The sequence below is a fragment of the Monodelphis domestica genome, chromosome 7 (assembly GCF_027887165.1).
Source record: "Monodelphis domestica isolate mMonDom1 chromosome 7, mMonDom1.pri, whole genome shotgun sequence".
Taxonomy (NCBI): domain Eukaryota; kingdom Metazoa; phylum Chordata; class Mammalia; order Didelphimorphia; family Didelphidae; genus Monodelphis; species Monodelphis domestica.
Genome location: NC_077233.1, coordinates 137,466,650 through 137,482,952, shown reverse-complemented (window position 1 = coordinate 137,482,952; position 16,303 = coordinate 137,466,650). Strand labels below are relative to the sequence as shown.

At 48.1% G+C, this 16,303-nt stretch overlaps 1 protein-coding gene across 1 annotated transcript in view; it reads right to left on the bottom strand.

The window, feature by feature from the left end:
• The window catches only part of PKD1 (polycystin 1, transient receptor potential channel interacting), a 126,433-nt gene that overhangs the window by 50,087 nt on the left and 60,043 nt on the right, over window positions 1-16,303 (bottom strand). The window contains exons 2-13 of the mRNA XM_001366899.4: window positions 13,789-13,860; window positions 12,545-12,616; window positions 11,751-11,920; window positions 10,741-11,406; window positions 10,217-10,400; window positions 5,635-5,849; window positions 5,038-5,156; window positions 4,250-4,373; window positions 3,654-3,904; window positions 1,831-2,595; window positions 1,128-1,259; window positions 553-728 (exon numbers count right to left, since the gene is read on the bottom strand). Of these exons, the coding sequence (XP_001366936.3) occupies window positions 553-728; window positions 1,128-1,259; window positions 1,831-2,595; window positions 3,654-3,904; window positions 4,250-4,373; window positions 5,038-5,156; window positions 5,635-5,849; window positions 10,217-10,400; window positions 10,741-11,406; window positions 11,751-11,920; window positions 12,545-12,616; window positions 13,789-13,860 (2,946 nt within the window). The remainder of the gene's footprint in view (window positions 1-552; window positions 729-1,127; window positions 1,260-1,830; window positions 2,596-3,653; window positions 3,905-4,249; window positions 4,374-5,037; window positions 5,157-5,634; window positions 5,850-10,216; window positions 10,401-10,740; window positions 11,407-11,750; window positions 11,921-12,544; window positions 12,617-13,788; window positions 13,861-16,303) is intronic.

The window sequence follows — 16,303 nt, the reverse complement described above, 5'->3', positions numbered from 1 at the left end:
TGGAAAGAAGGGAGGAGGAGGAGTAAAGGAATGAGCAAGTACCTTGAAACAAGAGAGGGACGTCCAGAACACAACTAAATTAGGGTGGGGAGGGTGACACGGACCACCTCCTGTACCAGCACCCCAAGGGGCAATGACTGGAATTGCCACACAGGACTTTGGAGACGGGGACCGCCTTCTTTGGGTCAGAGGGCTAATACTTCCATCCCAGGGCAGAGAAAGGTGAAGAAGTACTGAAATGCTCAAATGGCTCCAGGGAATTGGCTCAGGTCAAACAGATTGTCCCTGCTCCCTTGCTATCCTACCCCCCAAGACTGAAATATAATTAACTAAACTCAGAGTTCTTAATTCACTCTGGTTGAGGGGATCCCCAACAGAGAAGTGTGTTCTCAGATCAGTGAAGGCTATCCTGAATGTCCCCAGCCACAACTTCATTTCTCCCCAAAGAGAGCTCCAAATGAGAGTTACTGTGTCCATTTGGCCAGCAGAGAAACTGATGCTCAGGGTGGCACGGGGCGGGGGGGGGGGGGTTTGAGATGGGGGAAGACTCACAAGAAAGTGACTTCCACAGCTGAGTCCACTTGGACACTAGCGCCAAGCTGCAGCGTGGTGTTCTGGGGAATGATGGCTGGAACCTCTGACACCACCAGGTCTCTCATCTTATTCATCTTCTCCACTGTGACATTGTAGTTCACGGTGACGTTACTCACGTGGTTGGAGGCTGTCAGCTGTAGGACACAGGAAGGGCTGGGACCAAAGACCTGAAACCAGGTCCTCAGAGGGGGAGGCAGGGTAGAGGAACAGAAAAGGAAGCCAGACAGGAATTCAAACACAGAGCAGCACACACAGAGGAACAGAAGGTTAGAGAAAGCCCCAAGTCCCTTTCCTCCCCCCTCCTTCCCTTCCCAACCCCCCCCAACCAACTCACTCACCCTTAGGTTTTTCAGGACCCTTCAGGAACAGAAAAGCAAAGCAGAAAAAAAAAGGCAGAGATGAGATCACACACAGGAAGCAGTTGCTACATCAGCCTGTCCTGCTTAGGAAGCAGGGATGTTCAGGCCCAGAGCCGCTGGCCAGCCTCTCTCTAAAGCCCACGGGACGGACAAGGGGTCAGTGTTTCTATTTACCGAGAGTTTAAAGACAGCAGCACTCTGGTAGATGACGTTGAAGACCACGTTGTAGAAGGTCAGAGACTGCTTGTCATCTATTGTCCACTTAAAGACGACGTCGGAGCCGGCTTCCACTACGGGGCTGTATCTCTGGAATGAAGGAGACAGACATAGCTCCCATGCTCCCAAGTGGAGGGGCAGCCAGCCAAGACCCCCCCTACCAAAGCGGCATTAGGGAATCTCAGACTCTACCTAATTATGGCTCCCTGACCACTCATATAGGATTCCTCCTGGCCCCAGGAAGCACTGGGAGGACTCTTACTCATTCATTCATTTACTCAAAAGTATTCATTAAATATATGTATATGCTGGTCACAAAGTCAAAATGAAACAACACTTGCAGATAGCTGATTTAAACATGAGTTTCACATAGTTGTTTCTATAAACTGCCTGATGGTCCAGACTCTTCTCCAACTTGTCCCTTTCCCTGAGACCATCCAGGCAATCTCTAAGTGTGGTTAGGAAGAGATGCCCCCTGCTCAGGGACAGCTAAACCCTCTTACCCCAGATTTTAGACCTCAAGACGGGGGGATATCTAGGGACTAGGACCAGTACTATTCCCAACTCCCTGAGAAGGGCAAAAAGAAGCCTCCCTTTAAGTAGTCCCTATTTATAGCCAAGGGGAACCTCTCCTCCCTTCGGTTCCTTGATTCCTACTCACCACCAGGGTGCTCTGCAAGACCCGGGTCTGTGGGTTTGGGGTGGCACTAAGCCCCCGGATGGGCTCCTCGGCTTTCACCTGAATGCTGATGTTCTCGAGGCTCACACGGTTCTCCGCTACAATCTCCACCAGGCTTTCATCCTCTCCAAGCCCATCGAGTTCCAGTAATGCAAACCAGCTGTCATTGGTTTCACGGGCACAGTCGGCCGTGAGCCTGGCCACTCCCAGGGGGCAGGACGCTTCAAAGGGCACACTCTGGTTGCTGCCCAGCCGCCGGGCTGTGGAGTTGGCCCCTGAGCTGATCTTCAGCACTAGGTAAGTCCAGTTGGTCGATACATAGATCAGACCGCCCTGGGGCATGGGATGAATGACTCGGAGTCCTGCCACAGGAGACAGTACGTGGAAGCTACAGGACAGGTTGTGGCTGGACACGCCATTGTCCAGGGAAGCTCGGAACACGTAGCGCCCGACGTGCTGTAGCCCAGGGTTAGAGGGCTGGCCCAGGAGACGGGTCACCTGCTCGGTGGCGAAGAGCAGACGCAGGGCACAGGTAGAGCCATTAGGGACAGGCACCTCTGAGAAGTGAGCAGGTAGGCTGGGCAGCCAAGTCGAGGCATTGGCACTTAAGCACTCGGGCTGGAAGCGTTGGTGGGGAAGAGCTTCAGGACGAGGCAGAAATCGTAGCAGAGAGCCTGGACCGGCATCGTGTTGGAGGCTGAAGAGGTCTCCAGGAAGCAAGGAGATATTCTTGCCGCTGAAGCTCACCTGGAGGGAAAGGCAGTACGGTTAGATATGCCAACTGGCTCAAGTGGTCCCACAGCTGATTTCTGGTAAGTGCTGACCGCTGTTGTGGGGGAGGGGGCACTTGGGCAGAACCTTCCCTGACACAAAAGGAAGCACAAGATGACTTCATTCCTGAAGATAAAATTATTATAATTTTTCCCTATTAAAATGATTTAAATTTAATGGTGCTGACAAACTGAGTAGGGCATATCATTTTAGTTCCTTGTTTACAATTTAAGATGAAAATTTTCACCATGACTATACCCCATCCCCAGCAACATTGCCAAGAGCTGGGGCTCTGTCCCTGGGCATGTGGCATAAGAGTGGTCTGTTCCTTCTAGTACAGCGGCTCTTTAAATGTTTTTGCATTCTGGATGCCTGTGTTAGTTTGGCCAAACCTATGGACCCCTTCTCAGAATACTTTTAAAAGCACAAAATAAAATATGTAGGATCACAAAGGAATTATTTATACTGAAATAGTTCTCAAAATACATATATATGTATTTTTAAAACATGAAACAAGTATTTGTTTAAAGTCTTACCTTTGACCAGCTAGCACCACAAATGTCCTCTTTGCTTCTGCATATCTGTCTAGGTTGTTCTGCTATTATTTACACAGTTGTCAGTGTATATACATGGCTATTTGGATTCAGTTTCCTATCTTCTGCCTCCCTTTGTGTAAAGCTTCCCATGAAACTCCATAGTCTTCACAGTATCACTGTCAAATTATCATGTACTAGTTTGCCAGCTAATTCCCTAATCCTTAGACACAAGGATTGTTTCTAGGGTTTTTGTGCTTTCAAATTGCATTTCAAAGAATCATTTTATAGAAGCAGGTATCTTCCTGCCTCACCATCACTCCCTTTCCCCAATCATGAATACCCTTAAGAGTTTGAAATCTATATAAAAAAACCAGACCCCAGTTTTAGAACCCCTATTCTAACAGGAGAGTCCCCAGGGATAGCACCGAAAGGAAAAACATTCTTCTCCCCCCCCCCCCATCCCCCAGAGGTCCAGGTCCAAAGCTGGGGAATACATACTGAATACTGAGAGGAAGGGCCTGCTGGGAGAGAGAACAAGAACTCCCTCCAAAGTGAGTAGTGGCCGGACCAGTGGTTGTCCTGTTCAGGGGAGGAATCATTAGCACAGGGTGATAGGCTGCAAGGACTGTCCAGGGGCAAGCACAGATTTGCCAAGGGACACCAGTGCTCTCCAGGCAAGCAATCAAGGGGCACCCACGTTTGGTTGTCCATGGATGGGCATAAAGGTTGGCTAGTGTTCTCTGGAATACCTGGAAGGAGAGCAAGAAGGAGGTATGAGACGGGGGGAGGATTTGCCCAAAAGAGAAGATCCCAAGCATGCTCCAACTCTATTTTCCAGAAGAGAATTTATGTAATATCTTTCTCTAGCAACAAACAGAGAAGACTTAGTCTCAGCACAGACCAACTGGCTTAGGCTAAGGGAATGAGAAACACGGACTAGAACCTGGCAAACACGACTGTTATCTAACAACTGTGTCTAATTCATGGGCTCTGGCCATGAAGAGAGGGGTTGAGTCTTGGAATGCCTTCTCTAGGTAGCCACAGCTTCCCCCTGCCCTGGGGCCAAGCATACGAGAGGAGAGCGAGAGTCTTACCCCCTTCCACAGGACGATACACCTGAAGCCTCATTTGTACAGGCTGCATCAGGTCCTGAGTCTCAAACTCAGCAGCAGTGAGAAAACCCTTCTGTTGCATCTCCAGACCAGGAAAAATCATCACCTGGACAGAGAGAGAAAGAGGCCTCAACATACAGGCTGAGAGTTAATTTGCCCACCTGGACTGAATGGTCCTGTGTGTTGAGGACTTTGCTCAGAGCTGGCAGGGAAGGGAAAAGAAGGGATCTTTATCCACAGAGAGACCCTCATATGATGGGGTGAAGGGGAGTGAATTCCTGACCTCAGGAACCTCCCAGTCTGAGGCAAGACATTGCCCCTGTCCTGAGGGACCTCCACGTATGATGGGGGTACTGATCTTCCTTGTCATTTGGGGAAAGACAAAGGGAGCTCCTAATCTGACAGGACCATCCTTGTTTTTAGGGAGCCCCTAGAAATATAATCCCCCCCTTGGGGAGCACCTAGTCTTATGGGGGAGACATGGTTAATGATGTCAGGAAGCTCCTAGTCTCCCTGGGAAATCTTCCAGTCGGATAGGGGAGGCAGAGTTCCCAGCCCTTTGGGGAGGGATTCTTAACCTAATTAGAAAAACAAGATGTAAACACATCAATAAGATTCAAGAAGGAATCAACAAATGCCAAGGAGTGGGGTGGGGGAATGAGAAGCACACTTAGAATCGGGTGGGAGTCCCTCAGATGAGGCTTCCTGGAGAAGGTACATTTTTAACAGGATTGGGAGGAAAGATTTAAGAGGCAGAAGCTCCACGTTACCTCCACAGTCTCACGTCCTGGGGCAGAGAGGGAGTCCCGCTCCTCCACCGGGACCGTGGGCCCTGGCAGATCTGAGCCGGCATCACCCACAAAGAAATTATCCGCACTCGACACAATCCCTAGTAAGGAGAAGGGACTGATGGCTTGGGTGTTCTTGAGGTCAGAAGGTCTCTGGTCTCCAAGCAGAGGAAGCAATGGCTTGAATGGCCAGAGAGAAATGTACTTGTTTGGCTGGGGGGATTAGGGGAAGAGGATGAGAATGGCAGTGGTGATAGGCAGAAACAGGCAGGGACACTTGCTGTTCAGCAGCCTCAGGCCTTTCCAATCCCCCCATCCCCACAACTCGGTTCTCAATCAGCCACTGGCCCATGGATAATAATTTTGTGCAGGGGAGAGGTCCTAGCTCCCAGAGTAGGACTGGAGAACTGTGTGATGAGTGTGGGGCCTGAGAAAGGCTCTGTTGTCAGGCTGCCTTGGGCTTGGACATTGGGGTGCTCTGGGCTGCCAGAGGGCACTCCGTGTGTGTGTGTGTGTGTGTGTGTGTGTGTGTGTGTGTGTGTGTACGCCTGTGCCTCCCCACCTCTCGAGAACAAATACCTGTGGGCTGGAACTCGCACACATAGCTGTGGGTGGCCGTACAAAGGTCGGTATTGCACTGGCCGGCAGGGCCCAGGCGCACACAGTGCTCGGCGTTGGCAGGGTGCGGCTCTCCAGGCAGCCAGTTCTGACAGCTCTCCAGGCTGAAGGCCTCTCCGTGGGGTGGCACCCCTGGACCCGTCAAGGCCGTGAAGCCAATCCATACATCGAGGCTCCTGTCAACGGCCAGGGTCTACTTAGCTACAGGCCCAGTGACATTTGAGACCGGCAGGGGAAGGGTGAGAAGTCACCAGCCTCAAAAAACAGAGAGCGCTCCTGGCCTGGGACCCAGGAAAAGACCAAGGGGCAGAGCAGGGCATAATGGTGCGAGGAGAGGGAGGCAGCCTATTCCTGTCCAAGATGCTCTTTTGTTTGTCTTTGTCCCTCCTAAGCCTCAGACTCAGCCCGGTCAGTGCAAAAATGGAGTTACTAGTTAAAGGGCAAAGTCCTGGAGGAACAGAAGTCAACAAAGCGTGGGCTATAGCTCCAAAGTCAGTGCTCTGGGGACTATGAGTTTAGGGTCCTCAGAGTCCTGGTTACAGCCAGAGCTCTTCCTTCATGTAATTTCCCCGGACCCTTTGCTGCCAAGGCCTTGTTGCTCCTCTCCAAGTGTCTTCCCCCTGCTAGCACAGCCACGCTGGGATGGGCGTGTGCATGAATCACGAGGGAGGAAGATTTCTCCTCTCCCCCAAAGTGGAAGCACCCATTCCCAATCCTCCCCCATCCAGACCCACAGCTGAAGAACTGTGGTACTGGGTAGGGACTGAGTTGGGTGACCTTAGAGGTGAACCCTAGGGTCTTCATCCTACTCAGCCCATCCCATGAAGGTCCCCTTCTACCCACTGATCTTTGGGGCTTGAAAGCCTCTCTGTGTCCTCATGGGAGGGAGATGGAGTAGCATCACTAGGAAATAAGTGGACACACACACACCACTATATGAATTTATATGGATAAGTAGATTTTAGAGAAAAGGTAGAGCAAGAGTGAATGAGTGAGTGAGAGAGGACAAGAGAGAAAGAAAGAGAGAGAATGAGAGAGAGAGAACAAAAGAAAAAGAGATAGAACAAGACAGAGAGAGGGAGAGGAAGAGAGAGAGCGAGAGAGAGACAGGATGAGAAAGAGAACAAAAGATAAAGAGATAGAACAAGGCAGAGAGAAAGAGAGAGAATGAGAGAGAACAAAAGAGAAAGAGATAGAATAAGAGAGAGAGAAAGAGAGAGGGGGAGAGAGAGAGGAAGTGAGAGAGCCAGGATGAGAGAGATAGGATGAGAGAGAATGAGATAGAGAACAAAAGAGAAAGACAGAGACAGAACAAGAGACAGAAAAAGAGACAGAACGAGAAAGGGAGAGAGAACGAGAAAGAAAGAGAGAGAGACAGAAACAGAGAGACAGAGAGACACACTAAATGACCCAGTAAAGCTTCTTGCTAATGGAAACCACATTTCTACTTCATTTCCCCACAAGGCCAAAGAAATCTGAAGCTTCAAAATGGGTGACTATGTGCGTATGTCTTCTCAGACTGGGTTGGTCACACCTGTTTTCGCCACCGACTGTTTCAGACGGTCTGGATACTCAGCCCAGGGCCCCAAAGGGGAGAAGTCATAAATGGACACAGAGTCATACAAATCATGCAAATACTCAATATGAGAAAGTTGGTATCAAGAAACATTATATCTGGGACAGAGCTTCTCCCTTCCAGGGATGTGAGCCTTCAGGGGCCACCTGAGACTAAGAGGCTTGGGATATAAACTGGGAATATTCAGTGTGGGGTTAAGATGGGCCTGGGGCATCAGAGAATTCTGGACACTGTTACATTTTCCCAGTCCATCTGGGAAACAGATTTCCCCACTGGGTGGTGATGGGGGGAGGGGCATGAAATCCAGGGAGGGGCCATTTGGGGAACACCCCTCTACCCTCACATCTGGGACATTCCGTGTGCTTTCCTAGACATGTTTATAAAAGCTGCCCCCAGCCAACATCTGCATCTGGTAGTGTTGACAAGAGCAAGCCATCAGGCCGGAAGAGTTCTTCTCCTCCCCAGGGCCAGAGCAATAATAGCCCTGTCATGGCAGCTGGCCAACTGGACAGAACCACCTCTGGACCAAGCTGCCCAGTCCAGCTTCCCCCCTTCTTATTCTCCCTCCCCTCTTCTACCCCAGCTCTCACTTACCCCCTTCTTCATTCTCTGACTCCTCCAGTGAGTATTGGCAAAAAATGACTATATCCAAGGCGCAAAGTCCCCAGATCCTATGTATACATATCATATGTCTTGCTTCCCGGCCCCTTAGGCTTTGGGGAAATCCCCACCAGCAATTCCCTGCCACTTTTTCTAGCAGTTTCTAAATTATCCATGCTATAATGAACAAATGTGCTTTGGATAATCCAAAAGGCATATCTACAGGTTTGGGGGTACTGATTTATTTTATTTTATTATTATTTTTAAAAATCCATGTCTTATCTAAATGATCACCCTAGCGTAAACATCAACAACATGGAAATAGGTTTTGATCAAGGACACATGTAAAACACAGTGGAATTGCACGTCGGCTACAGGAAGAGTGGGGGGAGGGGAGGAAAAGAACATGACTTGTAACGAAGGAAAAATGTTCTAAATTGACTAATTAAATAAAATTTTCAAAAAAAAAATCCTTATCTGAGAATTGATACTAAGACAGTAAAGTGGTAAGGACTAGGCAACTGGAGTTAAGTGACTTATACCCAGCTAGTTGTCCCACTGATTTATTTTAGATTTTACTTGATTTTCAGGTTCCCTCTCCTCTCCTTCCCATCTCCCTCACTGCCCCCACCCCTACAAGAAAGCAAGGAAAACAAATTCTATTACAAGTACAGTCGAGCAAAACAGTTTAGTATTGGTCATGTCCAAATATACATAATAGATATATTAGATGTGACCAATACTAAAATTAAACTAAAAATTAAAAAATACATATATACATATAAACATATATATATATATATATATATATATATTTGGATGTGGCCTCTGTGTGTTTGTAGACATATATATATATATGTATATATATGTCTTGATGTCCACAGAGTCTATCCCCTCCCTATCTGAAGTTAGGTAACAGATTTCATCATGAATCCTCCAGAATTGAGGTTGGAGTGTGGAGCCAAGATGGCGGCTTAGTTGCAGCAAAAGTTAGAATGATGGTTGGTCATTGTATTGATCAGATTTCCTAAGTCTTTCCAATGATCCAAGATGATTCCAAAGGATCCATGATGAAAAATGCTATTCACTGAGAGTGTGAGAGAGTGAGAGAGAGAGACAGAGACAGAGACAGAGCAAGTTAGCTGATGAACTCCGCATGTAGATTGAAGCATACTTGTTTAAAACTTTATTTTTCTTATTTGTGTGTTTTCTTTTGCAATGTGGCTAATATAGAAATATATTTTACACAATTTCACATGCATAATCAAGATCATACTTTTGGCCTTCTCAAAGGGTGACGTAGGAGGGGGGGTAGAATTTGGAACTCAAATTTTAAAAAAATATGTGAAAATTTTTTACATGTAATTAATAAATATTTAACAAAATTTCTTTTTAAAAAAGGATTCTTGAGTCTTTCAAAGTTGTGTTACTGTTTTCTTGCATGAGCATTCTTGTCCTAATTCTGCCTAGCTCTGGTTATAATGCTTGTAATTAGCCCCTGCTGTCTGCACTATATAGAAAAGGAGGGTATTGAAATAATAAGGGTGATCAAAAGCTGCTCCCTAATTTTTCAATATCTTCAATATTGGCATCAACATCTGTGGAAAATCCTTCACTAACATCCTCCCTCGATGCTAATAGTGGTACGGAAGTGACTTTGGATTCTTGGAGATTATGCCAGTGGGGCGCAGGCTCTACCAAGCTAGTAAAACTCTAAAGATGGACTCACTGATTGTCTACTAATTTGAAGATAAACCCAGCTACATTAAAAAAGGATTGTGATGGGGCAGCTGGGTGACTCAGAGGATAGAGAGCCAGGCCTGGAGACGGGAGGTCCTGGATTCGGCCTCAGACACTTCTTAGCTGTGTGACCCTGGATGAGTCACTTAACCCCCATTGCCTAGCCCTAACTGCTCTTTTGCCTTGCATCCCTAGGACTGATTTTAAGACAGAAGGTAAGAGTTTAAAAAAAAAAAAAGGATTGACACCCAGCTGACAACTCTCACCAACTCACTGAAGGGCTGCCATCTATATCGGTGGAGGGAATCCCACACTGATGAAACAGTGGCTTCTGGTGGTTTATCCATGGATAGTTGAGTAAAGAATAGTGACTCTGGTCATTCTAACCCCTACCTCTGGGGCTCCCCCTTTTATCTTTAGCTCTCGGGAGGCCGAGTTGCAGGCGTGTATTTTCAAAGCTCCCTCCGGATGGGAGATACGGAGTTTGAAGGGCTATGGATCCTTAGACCCACTTCAACCTTCCCTTTAGATTCCTGGGCAATAGAGATGCCCACCCTGGCCAGGAAGTCAGTCCTATTGGATCCCTCGCATCCTATTTCTGGCACCCAGAGAGAAGACTGCCCTTACCTGGTGACCTGGGAGACCAGGAAGCGCTGGATCTCGGGGCTGCCCACAATGGCCAGGTCTCCCCCACCCCAGGCAAGGCAGTGCCTCTGGGCCTGGAGCCACGCAGCCTTCTCCACTACCAAGCGATAGCAGTGACCATTCCCAGGGAAGATGTCAGTGTTGGAGGGGCACAGGGGGTGAACCACTGTAAAAGAGGGTAGGGAGAGAAAGAGTAAGGATTCCTCTTGAGAGAAGCCTGGGACAACCCTACCCACTGTAGCAGTGACCCAAACCGGGCCTTCTGCCCTGTGCCCTGGCCACCTCCAGACCATCAGCGGCAGGGTGCGCGGCATGAAGGCTCCTTCTTGGCTCTTCCATTCCACTCTGAGTCATTGGTAAGAACATGGTGGGGAGGGAAATGGGCAATGCACGCTAAAAAGCGAGGGGGTGGACAAAACTAGCACAATGAGTGGATTCACGTCCCTCAAAGCCTGGGAGGAGTAAAACGGAGCAGGGAGAAGAAAGAGGTGCCTCTTCCCCCTAACCTTGAGCAGGCTGCTCGCTCTCTGCCGTGATGCTGTAGGTGGCGCTCAGTCCGGTGCCTCCTCGGTTCCGGACACCAATTTCAAGGCTTTCGTTACTTTGTAGCCAGGACGGGCACAGCAGCTCTAGTTCTGTGGGCACGGCCTCTACCTGCACCTCGGTCCACAGCAAGGCCGTGCCTACTTCCAAGGTCAGAACAGCCGTCACGTTGTAGTGGCCAGGGAGAATAAATCGATGAGATGCCGCCGGGCCGGCGATCAGGGCCGGGGCTCCATCGCCAAAGTCCCAGCGTAAGTTGTTGGCAGGCAGCGGGGTGCTCACATTGAAGACCACGGGGTGGCCAGCAGGCTGGGGGCCCCCGGGACCCCAGAGAGAGGCTTCTAGGGAGGCAGGGAAGACGTTGTGGAGAATGAAGGGGACCCGGCAGGCAACGGGAGGTGCTGCGAGCCCAGGACAGAAGCGGAGGCAGCCGGAGGATGCATTTGGGGAGCGTGCCATACCACAGAAGCAGCGGCCCTCCTCTGAGAGCCCCCCATACTGCTGACCAAAGGAAAAACAGAAGGCGCTGCAGGTATTCCGCGTGAACTCCCCATCGAGGGCAGCAGAGAAGATGACCACAGTCATAGCGCTCGAGCTGTTGTCTTGGACACAGGCGATGTACTCCAAATCTGGCAGGGACAGGGGAACAGGTGCATGAGAGATCCGTGTTCTCTTTCTCCAGGAAGCCCTCCTCCATATGCCTGCCTAATTTTGGACCCTTTCTTAATTTATGGATTCAATTTGTCCTGCTTTAATTTGCGCTTGTTTCTTTGTGATTTTTCTGGCCTTTATTTTCCTGCCTTTGTCTCATTTTCCCCACATCAAAAGCTTCCAAGATCAGGGGCTAGCTTTCTTCCTCCCTCCTGTCTTCCCCCTAGAGGGCCTTCAAAAGGACTCTGCCAGCAGAGAAATTCAGTCTGGATATCAACTGATCCATCCGGGGTACTTGGCCCTCCGCCATAGCCCCACTCACCACAGGTGCCATCAGAGAAGGAGACACTGAGGATGGGGACATCTGCCAGCCGGGGTGGCTCAGCACATCGAGTCTCCCTCGGTTGAACCACACTGACCTTCTGCTCATCCACCCAGCTGGGAAACCAGGACAGGTTGCAGTCACAGATGAATGGATTCAAACTCAAGTTTCTGCCACAGAAGAAAAGATGGGGATTAGGAGAACCCCAGACATAGAAGAAATGGGTCAAAGACCACCTACTCCAACTTTTACATATAGGTATGTGGGCCACTCTTGAGGGGAAATAGGAAGAGGCTTTAATTTGAAGTTCTTTAGGAATTGGGATTCTGTGGCTTCTCTTGGGCACCCTCCCAGTCAGTATTATCTAGTCCTGACAGTAGGGAGTAACATCTAATCTAAATTCCTTTGAGAATATTGTTAACAAATCTCTTGTTTAGTCTTTAGAGTGTGGGAATTCCTGGAGGACCCGGACTCGTCTATGGAAGGATGATGTAGGGAGAGGTGAGCCTATGGTGAATTTGAGCCCTGTGACTTGAAGCTCCAGGAAATCCCCAAATGTGACAGGAAGCCCCAAGAATTGAGGCAAAATCCCTGCTTCCTTAACCCACCATTGCTTGCAGCCCAGACCCCAGTTGGTTCTCTGGATCACTCAGGAAATAGATGTCCAGATAAACTTCTCTGTCCCTCAGAAGCTATACTCGGGGTCAGTCTAAGGGGGAAAGATGTGTATGTGTAGGGATAATTCTTGACCTAATCAGAACAGTCATTATTGAATGAAAATTGTTCCAGCTTACATTTCACTTAAATTAAATAAATTAGCAAATATTCCTTCTTCTAGTGTCAAAATCTTGTTGTTGCTGATGTCTCTGGAAGACAGGAAAGGAAAGAGAAAGGTCAGTTAGTCATAATGATATACTTCCCCTCCCTCCCAGAACTAAGGACTTCCTTGGGCCAGGCCCTGGGCCTGCCACTTAGTTAGCTTAGTCTAGGTTGGTTGGTCCCTTCCTAGAAAGCCTGGCTGCTTCCCAGAGCAAGTCGAAGCCCTTTCTGCCATGTTTATAATAAATATCACTGACTTATGAAATTCCCATTCTCCAATTACCTTCTCCAATCTAACCCTCGATCATACTTGATCCTGTATTGTTTTCTAATTGTTTCAAGTGCCTAACTGTGGTCTTCCCCACTAGACTAAGGAGCTTCCAAAGGGAAGGGAATGTGTGTTCTTCCCATATCACCTTTCACTGGGGTAGGCACATAAGGATCTCCAATTTCAATGGAGTGGGAACTACTTCCACCATCGAGTAGCCTCTGCCATGATGAACCTCTGTGGAGTTATCTAGGTTAATGTCCACAACCCTGGTGCCTTAAGTAAGTGAGACATGGTAGAGCTTATGTGCCATTGCCATCACCTTCAAGAACTAAGGATCGTCAGTCTATCAAGCACCAAACATTTACTTTGCCCTTACTATGTGCCAGCCCCTGGGCTAAGCACTGAAAATACAAAGAAAAAACAAAGTCCCGGCGCTTGAGGAATTTAGAAGGGGAGACCACACCATGTGAAGGCATTGTTGGAATAAGATTTTAGTGGAAGTCACTTGAGAATAATAAAATTAATTTTTTAAAAGAACACTCTGAATTCAAAACAATAAGATTAATTGCAAAATGGATTCAACTTGCAGTTAGCAAAAAAAAAATCATTGAGTATATTTATTAACTTAATTTTCTTTGACTCCAATAAAAATATTTTTTAAATTAAATTCCTTTTTTTTTGTTGTTGTTTTGTTAAGCCCTACATCTAGTTCTTCTCTGGGTAGATCCCCAGATCTACATTTGGGCTGTCTGGTATTTATGAATGGGTCACCTGACCTATAGGACCTCTGAGGAATGATCCTGAGAAACTTGGGGGTTGGGGAGACAAGGCATGGGCATTTGGGGGGGGGTGAAGATTAAAAACAGATGGGTGCCAACACAGATTTCGGAAGCATGATGAGAAGAGTGTGAGAGTGGTCACAAAGGATAGTCAAAGCGGCTCACGTACAGTTGTGTCAAGGCTGAGAGGTTTTCAAAGAACTCGGTCTCTAACGTGTTGATGAAGTTGTCCGAGAGGTCCCTGGGGAAACAAAAGGGATCATGGATAAGGCTCATGGGTCGCTTCCAGAAATGGGGATCCCTGCTGCTTCACCAAAGGTCAGGTGATATGGGGCCATGGTTCTGCTAGCAGGCTTCCTAAAAGCTGGAGCCCGCAGAGAGTTTCCTGCTCTATTTTCATTCCCTTTCTTCTCTGGGAGCAGATTTTCCAGGCCTGAAGGAAGTCAGGGGGAAGGAAAAGGACTCAGTCCAAAGAATCCCCTCCACAGCCTGAGGCTACGGGAATCCCAGGTCAAAGCAGAGCCACTCAACCTTTCTGTGTGCTCAGACACTCTTCCATGGCACCATTGGAGAGTTTCCTTACAAGGAGTCCCCGGCACTCCTACTTAATATTGATGGCCAGCTGACCAACTGGCAGGCCCACACGTCCCTTCTCTGGCCTCGGTGGCTTCTTCTTTAAAGATAAGCACCTCCATTCCTGCTGCCAAGCACTAGTACCAGCAGAGATTCCTCTGCCTTAACCCAGAGTCAGCTCAGCGTGGCCCCTTCGACCAAGCCAGAGGCTTGAAGGAAGGGCTCAGATTTTGACGCCGAGGCCTCTGGGTGGGATCTCAGCGATGCTGGTCTCCTACATTTTACAAAGAACAACTTTACCTTCGCCCCTTCCTGGCCTGGTCTTTACAGACTTTGCCAGGACATCCATCCTCACCACAAAAGTTGTTTTGGTAACAATAGTGACCATTGGCCAGAGAACACTGTTTGGATGACTCACTCCCAGGGGGAGAAGGAGAAGGGCAACTGTCCAAGGCGATTACACAGACAGTAGTCCTCAGGTGGTAGCAGCAAAACTAGACAATTTGCCACCAATGGAGCCCTGAGCCCACACACACCTTGGCGTCCTCTTCCCCTCCCTGGAAACACTGATGGCTTTTCCCCATATGCTCTAGAGAGAGAGGAGGCACCTGGGCCTAGCAGACTGACCTGGGGCCATTTGTACAACCAAAAATTGAAAACTGCTCCTCCCCTTAAAAATTATCCACTGGAATGCGTCAGCTATGGGAGAGGGGGAGGGGGGAGAAAAAGAAAATGATTTTTGTTTCCAATGAATAATGTTTGGAAATGACCAAATAAAATAATGTTTTTAAAAAAAAGGAAAGAAAAATTAAAAAAAAATTATCCACTGGAGGATTTGAGATCTCACTGTCCTTAGGACAAAACAGGTAACTATATTGTAGAGCATTTCACAATAAATATGATCAATACTTTGGGGGGCCTTAAAATGCATATTTATGGGGGCAGCTGGGTAGCTCAGTGGATTGAGAGCCAAGCCTAGAGACTGGAGGTCCTAGGTTCAAATCTGGCTTCAGACACTTCCCAGCTGTGTGACCCCACTGCCTAGTCCTTAATGCTTTTCTGCCTTGGAACCAATACACAATATTGATTCTAAGATGGAAAATAAGGATGGAAAAAAAATAAAAAAGTAATAGGAGCCATTAGGTGGCACAGTGAATAGAGAGCCATATCTGGAGATGTTGGTTTAAATCTAGCTTCTGACACTTCCTAGCTTTGTGACTCTAGGCAAGTCACTCAGCTTCATTTGCCTAGCCTAGCCCTTGCTCTTCTGTCCTAAAATTGTTACTAGGACAGAAAGAAAGGGTATTTTTAAAAAGCAATAATAGAAAACGTACCCTGAATTTTTGTACCCCAGGCAGTTGCCTGCTCTGCTTACCTGGTCCCATTTCTTTTCCTTATTAGAACACTCTCCCATCCCTCAGAGAAGAGGAGATGCTTTCCCTGGATCTAGTCAGGAGTTCCTCCTCTAGAGACACAGAGGTCCTAGATCTCCATGACAACAAGAAGCTCAAATATTTACATTGGCAAGGGCCAACCTGCTATTGGAGTGAGGGAAATATAGGAGGGGGTGGGAGGGGCCTGGGTCTCTGGCTATCTGCTTTCTTTTCTCTCCAGTTTAGCTAGTGTTCCTGCATGATAGGAGCAAGCTGACGAAATGATTACCCCACGGTTGGCATAAGCTGGAAGTCTAAACTGGTCCCCAAAGGAATCAGATAAAATGACAGGTGACCGATTCAAAAAGGTGGAGTAAAGGAAACTCGGACAAGAAGGGGGCATTTATTTCCCTATGAAGTACCCAGAGGAGCCATCCCAGTCCCCCAGACCTCCCTTTAGTGACCCAGCCAGAAGAGATTCCTGGGGATGCCCTACCTAATAACATATGCTCACCCTTAGGGACAAAGCTCTTCCTTCACAACAGCACTTGGAGGTAGAGGGCTGGCCTCAGGTTCCCTGGGATCTGCCCCGGGCACATGCTGGTTGCATGGTCCTGGGTACCAACCATCACTTGACCTTTCAGAGCTCCGGACATTTTTTTGTTGCAGTCACAGATCCATCCAGAAAACAAATGCACAAACACTAACACCAGATATGCTAAGTATCAGAACAACGAG